The sequence below is a fragment of the Balaenoptera musculus genome, chromosome 15 (assembly GCF_009873245.2).
Source record: "Balaenoptera musculus isolate JJ_BM4_2016_0621 chromosome 15, mBalMus1.pri.v3, whole genome shotgun sequence".
Classification (NCBI taxonomy): Eukaryota; Metazoa; Chordata; class Mammalia; order Artiodactyla; family Balaenopteridae; genus Balaenoptera; species Balaenoptera musculus.
The window spans coordinates 66609902-66620876 of record NC_045799.1 but is presented as its reverse complement, the minus strand read 5'-3'; the positions used below and the strand labels follow the sequence as shown (position 1 = coordinate 66620876).

Here is a 10975-nt window from a genome sequence, read left to right as displayed (position 1 = left end):
GCTTCCCTGGTGGCGCAGTGGTTAAGAATCCGCCTGCCAATGCCGGGGACACGGGCTCGAGCCCTGGTCCGGGAAGATCCCACATGCGGCGGAGCAACTAAGCCCACGCACAACTACTGAGCCTGTGCTCTAGAACCCGCGAGCCACAACTACTGAGCCCAAGTGCTGCAACTACTGAAGCCTGTGTGGCCTACAGCCCGTGCTCCGCAACAAGAGAAGCCACCGCAGTGAGAAGCCCGCACACCGCAACGAGGAGTAGCCCCTGCTCACCGCAACTAGAGAAAGCCCGTGCGCAGCAATGAAGACCCAACACAGCCAAAAGTAAATAAATAAATAAATTTTAAAAATTAAAAAAAAAAAGAGAGAGACTGTGTTTTTTCATAAAAGAAAGTGCAGAGATAGGGAGGAACTGGGAAAGGGGGTTGAGAGGAGTGGCCAGAGGACTGGTAGGAAAACAGGTGAGGATGGTGCCTGAGTCCCAGGCCCACTTCAGTCACAGGATGCCACCCTCTTGGGAACTTGAAGGGAACACCATAATGCACACCCATGGTTTCTTGAGATTATAGGCGCCCCAGCACCCTCTAATACAGATTCCCCTGCTATTGCCTGGCTTGTTATGCAAATAGATTCTTTATCCCCCAAGGGGACTTCCCAACCAGCTTTGGAAACAAGTATGCTCATTTGACCGCCCAGGGCAAAAACAAACTGAAACTTTTGAAACCTCCAGACACCAAAAGCAGCGCATTCTAACAGGTTTTGAGCGAACCTGATCCCAAAGCACTTTGTAGACACATTCTGCTCCATCCATCCCACCTGACAGGCTGGTATGTTCAACTCTCATAATAACTATTACTGGTTTGGGGGCTTTGGGGAAACTTTGGCCCTTTTTTCTCCCTTCCCTTTGGTCAGCTGCCCTGGGGCATTGGCCTCATTCACAATTCTCCAGTTTCCCAGACAATGAGGCTTCTTGTGCTTATTGCTGCAGTCTCCCTATTAACTATACAAGGGGTTTACAATTACCGAAACAGATGCCCCACTTTCTGCTGCACATAAAGTCTTCGTTCCAACGAAACCCCAGCCCATCGCCAGGATGGGATTTGGTTTTAATTAAAAGCCCTTCAGGTCACTCTCTTTCAGGAACTCGGCCAAGAGGATTAAAAGGACTGAGCTGGGCAATGGCAATTTGGGGGTCGATAGTTTTCTCCACACACCCGCCCCTCTTCCCACCTAAAGGCCCTCTCCCAGCAGATGGGTGAAAATCAGGCAAGCAAGGACTGCTTTGAAGGAACTCAGAATGAAACCAGCAACAATAACCACAAACCTGAAATGAACATGGTTTCCTAAAAAACTTCACGCCTTTGGATGAGCAGGGAGGATTCAGCTTTAAAACCCAGAAAGGTGCAGGCAATACAGGATGAGCTGGTCACCCAAGGGATAAGAGACATTTCATCTTCCATGAAACTTGCAAAGATGCTGGGAGGTTCCCCCAATGCTGGGGCATCCCATCCCAGACACAAACCAACAATTCAAAATTACATGAAGTTTTACTGTCTGCAAAGCAGCTCCATTTAAGGTCTGTATCATGGATACATACATACGGACCTACAGATACTAACTTGGAGATTTTCTCCCAAAAACAAAAATCAAAAAAAAAACACAAGACTATTTTCATTACTATGAATGCAAAGTGGACTAACTTGTCTGGTTTGTAGAATACCAGGCTATTTGAACTGGATTTGGGTTTTATTTCAAACCATGGTGTTAGAACTGCCCGGCTCACAAGGGTTGTAGAACTCAAGGGAATAGGAGCTCTCTGGACTGGAGGCATCAGGCCTAAGTGCTGGTCCCAGCTCTGTCCCTGATAGCGAGACTAGGGACAGTCATTCCCCTTCCTCTCTTTTAGTCTCAGGAGAGCAAAATGGAAGGCCTGGGATTCTGTGATAAAAGAAGAGACAGGAGGATGCTGGTCTCACTGGGCATCTTCCATCTGCCGGACCAATTCATTTACTCAATCCACCAGCCCTGAAGGTTTACTTTACTTGGTCTCGCAGATGAGTTCCATGGACATGCAGAGGTCACAGAGCAAGCAAATGGCAGGACTCCCTAGTAATCATAATTGTAGCAACCACTGAATGAGACAGAACAAAGCACGTGCCCCTCTATGCACATTGCCTCTCTTAGTCCTTGCAGAATCTTTGAGGCAAATATTACTGTTATTTCTATTTCACAGATGAGGAAACGGGTTCTAAAAGGTCCAGTGACCTGCCCGAGGTCACACAGCTAGTAGGTGTCAGGGCCAGGTCCCAAACCCAGAGCTAAATGATTCCAAACACATACAAGCTGTGCTCTCCAGCCTCTGCTCAGTAACCCTGAACCTAAAACTCCAGGTGGCAGGTGCCACCTCAGGGATAGAAGTCCCCGTTTTCATTTAAACCACCCATTACTAGCTGTGTGTCCTTCAACAAATTCCTTGACCTCTCTGAGCTTGCATTTCCTCCTCTGTCCCATGGGGATGGCAATAGTACCTCCCTCCGAAAGACTGTTAAAAACATTTTTAAAGTTCATCAATTTTTGCAATGCAGAGTGGTACTATGCTCTACCTGAATACTCTCATTTCTTGCTCGCAACAGCCATGAGATAAAATATGTGAACGATGCAAAGAACTTTCCTTATATGTAAAATATGTAAAAACAACTGAGCCCAGCGTGGGACATATAAACACTCGATGAATAGTAGCTATTATTATTACTGATGCTACTGTTGTTGCTCCTGGTATTATCATGACAAACTTGTTGCCGTCACTGCTGTACTTTTTTTCTTCTTCCTCTTACTATTATTAAGCGGCTTCGGATCCCTTTCTTGGAAATTTCCTCCCCACGCCCTCCCATGACGCCCTCGCCCCCGCGAGCCCTTAAAGCCGCTGAATCCGCCATTTGTCCCCTCTCCTTTGTCTGTCACCCGCCGCCCCACGCACACCTTGTGCCCCTTCCCTGCACCGGCCCCGCGGCGACCTCCTGGCCCCCGCGCGACCCCAGCGCCTGAGCTGCGCCCGCCCGCGTCCCTGCGCCTGGCCCCGCGGGGTCCTCCCCGGCCGCCCGCGCCTCACCTGCGGTGCCCGGCTTGGCTGCTCTGAGTCCAGCGCGCGGGCGGTGGGAACCGCGCCCACCTCCTGGCGGCGGCGGCCCGAGCGGAAACACGGGCACCGAGCGCCGCGGGGGTCACAATCCCGAAGCGTGCAAGACGCAGGCGAAAACGCGCTCTCCCTCTCCCCTCTCCAAGACAGCAGCTAGGAAAGAGACTGAAGGGCTCTCCAAACACATCCACCAATTACAATGTAGCGACTTTATTTGGATCTGAATTCAAACAAACTATTTTAAAAATGATAGGACAACTGGAGCAATGTAGTCGCTGGGTTTAATGGTTAGGTTTTTTAGGTGTGACAATTGCAGTATGGCTCTTCTTAAAGAGTCCTTATCTTTTGCAGATGTATATTTGCAAACCTGAAATATGATGTCTGGGATTTACGTGGAAATAACGGGGACCAAGGAGTGGCAGGAATCTGGGTGAAACAAACCGGTCATGTGTTGATACTTGCTGCAGCCTGAGCAGGGGTTATTATTATCTGTTTTCTTCTTTTTCGTGAGCTTGGAATTTTCTGTAATAAAAAGGTTTTTAAAAGAAGAAGATGAAAAGGAAGAAGAGGAAGGGAAAGGGGAAGAAGAACTGTAAAGATATTCAGACCCCTAGGTCAGTAAACGTGGCCAAATTTATATAAGGAGAAAAAAATCCTCAGAAGTAAAAAAGTTTGTGCACCAAAATATTTACTGCAGCAGCATTACATATAAATACAGAAAGAAGGGGGGGTGGCGGTAGGAAAAGATCCAACTTGAGTTCACCATTAAGGAAATGGTTACATGAACCATGCTACATCAATTTCGTGGGTTATACAGCTATTTAAATGGGTATTAATAAAGACTGTACAATAGAAACACAAGGAAATCATGTTATATCCAAAAAAAGCCAAATATGAAGTAATATATGTATATGCACTTGTATTAAAACAGAAAGGAAATACATTGAAGTGTTAGGTTTTCATGGTGAAATTATGAATAACTGTCTTTTCTAATGAAAATATAATTGTGAACTCTAGAGATTTCCTTGCAGTCCTTTACATTTAATGAAATACATCTCAATGCCTGAAATTCTTTTTTAAAGTAACTTTTTTAAAAAATGTGTAATGCAAAATTACTTTGTGTAATGCAAAAGTACTTTGTCAGTGGCAAAATTAGACATTCTCTTCAGAAATGGCCAACTGTACTGCTCTGTTGCTCATCTGATGGTTTTAATATAATATTTACATTATTTATAAATATTTGTGGGACTTCCCTGGTGGCGCCGTGATTAAGAATCTGTCTGCTGGGCTTCCCTGGTGGCGCAGTGGTTAAGAATCCGCCTGCCAATGCAAGGGACATGGGTTCGAGTCCTGGTCTGGGAGGATCCCACATGCCGCGGAGCAACTAGGCCCGTGCGCCACAACTGCTGAGCCTGCGCGTCTGCAGCCTGTGCTCCGCAACGGGAGAGGCCGCAACAGTGAGAGGCCCGCGCACCGCGATGAAGAGTGGCCCCCGCTCTCCGCAACTGGAGAAAGCCCTCGCACAGAAATGAAGACGCAACACAGCCAAAAATAAATAAATAAATAATTTTTTAAAAAAAAATAATCTGCCTGCCAATGCAGGGGACACAGGTTCAATCCCTGATCGGGGAAGATCCCACATGCCGCGGAGCAACTAAGCCCGTGCACCACAACTACTGAGCCTGCGCTCTAGAGCCAGAGAGCCACAACTACTGAAGCCTGCGTGCCTAGAGCCCGTGCCCCGCAACAAGAGAAGCCACCGCCATGAGAAGCCTGCACACCGCGTCGAAGAGTAGACCCCGCTTGCCGCAACTAGAGAAAGCCCGCGCACAGCAACGGAGACTCAAGGCAGCCAAAAATGATAAAATAAATGAATGTATTTAAAAAATAGTCATAATATTTATCAGCACCCTCAAAAACATCCTTTCGTCCCCAGGCTCCTGGTTTAATCCTTTAAACAAGAAGCTTACTCTCAAGCACTAAATGATAGAAAATGTCTTCCATCCTTTGTCAATTTTTGATTTAGAAAATAGGTGTCTATGAGTTTCACATGATTTATCTTGGAAGAATAAAAGTATCTTTTTATTGTCAAAAATTTTAATGTTAATTTGTAAATGTGTATGTGTGGGTACATATATGGATGTAAAAAAGTCTAGAAGGGCATATACCAAAATGTTAATAGTGGTGCTCTACAGGGAGATCAGCTCGGTGCTTTGTGACCACCTAGAGGAGTGGGATAGGGAGGGTGGGAGGGAGACGCAAGAGGGAGGGGATATGGGGATATATGTATACATATAGCTGATTCACTTTGTAATACAGCAGAAACTAACACAACATTGTAAAGCAATTATGCTCCAATAAAGATGTTTAAAAATAAAAAAAATAAAAAAAAAATAAAAAAAAAATAGTGGTGCTCTAAGGTTATGATACAGGTAAAGCCTACTTGCATTTTCTTCTTTACACCTGTCTGTATTTTCTACTTTTTCTATAACAAACATGCCAAAACCAGTAGGGCTTTATGATCAGTCACAGCCACCTTATAAATAATAAATAATAAAAACAAGGTGGCAAAATCAAGTGCAGGGAAAACTTTTTTGGTCTGCTGAGTATAAAAAGGACTGCCAATGTATTCTCAAATACCTCAACTCTACCATTTGAAAAGTGTTGAGGGTTCAAAGGCATTTAAAACCCATATTCTGTGTTGACTCCTGAACAGGATATAAGAAAACAGCATTTGGGCATTCTACCTGTTCTTAATTATTTTCCAGAATTTAAGAAATGCAGGTCTGTAAGACATTCCAATTTCACATGGTCATTTATTTGGGGGTGGAGAAAGGGGATCTTTACCTTTCATTTTACACTTATTGAAAGTAATTTTTAAATGGCTTTGCATCAAAAATACACTAGTATTTAATTCATGTGAATACAGCGTATTGACTCTAAAATCCAGAGGGAAATCTTAAGTTCTAGTTATGTAATAATATTCTCCTAATTTTCCAAAAGTATGAAATTTCATAACTAAAAAGAAGTATTTTGGTATCAGTGGACACTGATTCCAATTCATTGATATCAATATAGATAGCAAGCTACAAAGTGCAAGTTACTAGTAAATGAAACCCAATGCTGTACAAATTGTACTATAAAAACAAATCAAAAAAAAACCCCAAATCATCCAGGAAATGCAAAACCACTAGATACCACCTCATATCCATTGAATGGCTACTATCAAGACCAATACAAAATAACAAGTGTTAGGGAGGATATGGAGAAATTGGAACCCTTGTGCACTGTTGGTGGGAATGTAAAATGGTACAGCCACTGTGGAAAACAATATGGCAATTCCTCAAAAAATTAAACATAGAATTACCATCTGATCCAGCAATTCCACTTCTGGGTATATACCTGAAAGAAGTGAAAACAGTGACTCAGATTATTTGTACACCCATGTTCATAGCAGCATTTTGTTATTAGTCTCAATAACAAAAAGGTGGAAGTAACCCAGGTGTCCATTGACAGATGAATGGATAAGCAAAATACATACAATGGAATATTATTCAACTTTAAAAAGGGAAGAGGGACTTCCCTGGTGGTCCAGCAATTAAGACTCCATGCTTCCACTGCAGGCGCTGTGGGTTCGATCCCTGGTCAGGGAACTAAGATCCCATATGCCGCGCAGCACAGCCAAAAAAAAAAAAAGGGAAGAAATTCTGACACATGCTACAATATGGATGAACCTTGAGATCATTGTGCTAAGTGAAATAAGCCAGTCACTAAAGGACAAATATTGTATGATTCTACTTACATGAATTACCTAGCCAAATTCATAGAAAGTAGAACAGTGATTGTCAGGGGCTGGGGGCGAAGAGGGAATGGGGAGTTAGTGTTTAATGGGTACAGAGTTTCAGTTTTGCAGAATGAAAAGAGTAAAAATGGATAGTGGTGATGGTTGCACAATATGAATGTACGGAATACCACTGAACTGAACACCTAAAAATGGTTAAGATGGTAAATTTCATGTGATTTTTTTTTTTTTTTTTTTTTTGCTGCCCCGTGCAGCATGTGGGATCCTAGTTCCCTGACCAGGGGTCGAACACGCGCCCCCTGCACTGGAAGCGCAGTGTGGTAACCACTGGACCGCCAGTCCCCTCATGTGATTTTTACAATAAAAAATTGGAAGGAAAAGATAAATAATGGTACTGTGTCAGTAAACACTAACAATTTAAAAAGTAAGCAACTAAATGGGATGTGGTATGCTGAATTGGCTCCTAGAACAGAAAAAAGGTCATTAATAGAAAAATGGGCAAAATTGCAATAGTCAGTAGCTTACTTAATAGTAGTGTACCGATGTTAATTTCTTAGTTTAGACAAACATACCATGGCTGCTATGCAAGATAACGTTAGGGGGTTAAGGGTATACAGGAACTCTCTGTACTATCTTTGCAAGGTTTCTCCAAATCTAACATTATTCCAAAATAAAAGTTCATTTTAAAATAAAATTTTAAAAAGCAAGTGACAACTAAAATGAAGTTAGAATCAACTCCTACATAGAAGACAAAGACAATACAAATATATTAGAATTGATAAAGTAAGCCGCAAAACATATGAACACCTATATAGATAGCTACGGTAGATATGAAATTGTTTTTCTTGTGCTGTTCACTGTTGCCCAGCTATTGTCTCATCATCCACTAATTGCAAAAAGGCAGGCTGTTGAATTTTATATTGCGGTAATATTTCCTTAACGATCCTGGGTGCATTTTTTCACTTAGATCTTAGCATGGATACAGTGTGAACTTCCTTCTGCCAATTCATGATTTTCTATCTTTGGTAAGTTGTGACTTAGTGAGCATCCTGGTTGTTTCAAGTCAATTACGAGCCCAGTGTTGTGCTCAGTGGACTCCTAGGCAGTACAACTCAGCCTGGACAACCCTGGCTCAGTCCACCAGCTTCCAGCTGCAACATGGGTGCACCGGATACAAGCTTATTTGGGGGGGTACTTAGGCATCTGCACAAACATGGTAGGTCACTTTAGCCACTAGAAGCTCCTGTTGAAGGTGCTGTAGCTTTTAGAGAAAAAAGATCATGAAATACTTTTATCAGTAACCAAGCAGCAGGAAGCAATTGATGAAAGCATCTTGCTTCATTATGAGTCTATTTAAATACTATACTCAGAACTAAGTGAAAACAAAGCTTTACTCAGAAAGACGACTTGAAGCAGCTAAGTTTTACTTTATTTCCCAGCCCAGCTTCTTTTCTGTTAAAGGTCAACCGTGTAAAAACTGATGCGACATTGAGAAGGGTAGAAAATACACTGTCTCTCTTAACAACTCGGCACAAGGGAGAAATGACTAAGGCTATTGTGTCTTCTTCCCTTCCCTTCCCTTCCCTGAAATCAGTAGTCTAAACACTCAAGGGGCTTACAACTGCAGGTGCAAAGAGCTTTGACTCACAGGTGCAGCTTGCATTTCCTTTCTCTGTGACCTTTAAGGTCAACTGGTTAGCTTGCTTTGACCGCAAATAGAGCTCTTCTTAATTCCTCTAGTACAACCTTAACTTGATATGAAGCACTTACACAGGAATGGTGTAGACAAGAAGGCAGTTTATTGTACTTTGGGGAGAAAAAAGAAAAAACATGACTCCATTTAGGGGAAAAAAACAGCCATTGACACTCAGTAAGCAACACTGCCATCTAGTGGAATGGTGACACACCATCAAGACTTTCAAGACAAGGCATGAAATGTGAGCGGATTTGCTGGTTTAAATTTTCACCAAAAAAACCGGCACTTTTGAGAAGCTGGCTTTCAGAGAACCTCAGATTTTAAGAAAGTATTTTTACCTTTGAAATAAATTAATGTATGTGCTTTCTCTGATTTGGGGGCTAAAGAATGAGGTGTGTGTTTTTCAAATAGGCTCTCAAATTAATTCTGGATTTCAAGGTTATGAAACACTTTGGAGCAGCCTGCCTCTTTGAACATCCGTCACTCTTGCACTCTTGTTCGGCAGTCTAAATAGCAACCCCTGATGATGACAGTTTATAAAGAAGCAAAACTCAACTACACAAGAACTACATTAAGTTTACTCATTTCCTCTATTTTTACAATCTAAGGTGCTAAGTATTTGCACTTCACTTATTTGAGTTCCTGGAAAAAAGCATTAGAACACACCAATAACACTTTTGCATAAATCACATAACCCAACTCTTATGACTACACAATAACAGTGGAAGATATTGGTGTGAGGACGTGGGAATGCTGTTCTCAATGAATAATAAAGTCATTCTTCTCAAGGATTTAATTCTCCTTTATACCCAGGTGTTGCAGTAAATGTGTTGATCCGATAACTTCTATGAGCATATAACTGAGAATATTTAATGAAACACCTGGCTGACAAAAGAAATAAAGTTGTGAGAATAACATACTGTTAATAGCCACGATCTCAAATTGGCATCGCTGTTATTACTGAGATTTTAGATTCCGGGTTAAGTGCTCTGCTCTTTGTAACATGCATAACGGTTATTGATCTTGCTAATGAGTTCCTCGTTGCAACATTTCTGGATATATAGTTGGAGGCACTTGCTGATTCTAGAATGCATGAGTCTGACATGGTTTCCTCAAACCATACTCTTGGGGCAAACTCTAAACTCGGTTAAGGATTTCGATAAACTCAGTTAAGGATTTCGAAAGAGCCGAGTTCTGGGAAAGAGGTATACAAGTACAGAGTAAGAAGCTGAATTAAAACATTTTTAGGTTGCATTTTTGTCAGAAGACAAAACTGACTGTTTCAATGCTGAGAACCTGAGACTGTGCAGAAAAAACAAAATTCTGAATGTAGGACACAAGCTACCACAAAGTCAGAATCCAGTGTTCCGTATTTCCGAAAACAACATGAGTTAGGGGGTGAGAGTGGTCCCCGAAGTACTGTATCTGAATGAGGTTGTTCTTCTGTGGGTTCGTCTGGATTCCTGTGTTCACCACACCTTGCAGTAACCACCCCACCCCCGTCTCAAGCCTTCCTTCACCACACATTCAAGTCGACTGCACCCTTCACATACTGCTACTATTTGGGTAGCCCTGAAGCCAAAGCAATGAAAGATGCTAGGGAAGCCTTATATTAACTCAAACGTGATGCCAAAGTCATCTCCAAAAAAGTTTATTAGCATGATTAAAAACATTTTCTTGAATAATGATAGAATTTCTAAACATGAAAGAGTATCAGTGGCTATATCCTATAACCAGTATTTGCAACTGGATGGACAGTTTTATTGCCAGTCTTCATTTTATTAAAAACAATCCATATTTATGGGTTCCATGTGAAGTCATGACTATTGCTTTGCCTGGGAATGAGTCCCTACTGCAATTAAGTATAAAAAATATCTTCCATAATCGGAGTGTGGCCTGCATTACTGAGTAAAGAGTTAATAAAAATCCTCAAAGAGTTGGGTTTTTGTTTTTGAAAAACATTCCTTTCACACACTACAAAGAAATAATTAGTATTTTGGCTTTTAAAATTCCTACATGATATTCAGAATGGCAGTCCCCAAAGGTCCTCCCTTCACGTAACTGAGAACGCAGACCCTCTTCCGGAGCATACATTCCTGGGGTGGACTGGGAAGACTTCAACCTCCGCGTGTTTATACTGGTTTGAGAACAAAGACAGCGTCATCCAGAACGTAGTAGTCATTGTACATGTCACCTTCACACAGGTATGGCAGTCTAGTGAAAGCTTCGATAACAAAACCAGCTTTTCTGAAAACTTCAGGCAGACTATTCACTTGTTCTTCCCAATTCTGTCCCTTGATTTCCAAAATTTCTGATGGTTTATCCCACTTGCCACCTACTAGAA

General features: G+C 42.1%; 1 protein-coding gene across 2 annotated transcripts in view; it reads right to left on the bottom strand.

The window, feature by feature from the left end:
- Window positions 1–10266: 10266 nt before the first annotated feature.
- The window catches only part of METTL9 (methyltransferase like 9), a 43236-nt gene continuing 42527 nt past the window's right edge, over window positions 10267–10975 (bottom strand). Inside the window, exon 5 of one of the 2 annotated variants that reach the window (XM_036824269.1) lies at window positions 10267–10969. In XM_036824269.1, coding sequence (XP_036680164.1) covers window positions 10764–10969 — 206 coding nt within the window. In that variant the 3' untranslated portion in view covers window positions 10267–10763. The remainder of the gene's footprint in view (window positions 10970–10975) is intronic. The other variant, XM_036824270.1, reaches the window with a different exon arrangement.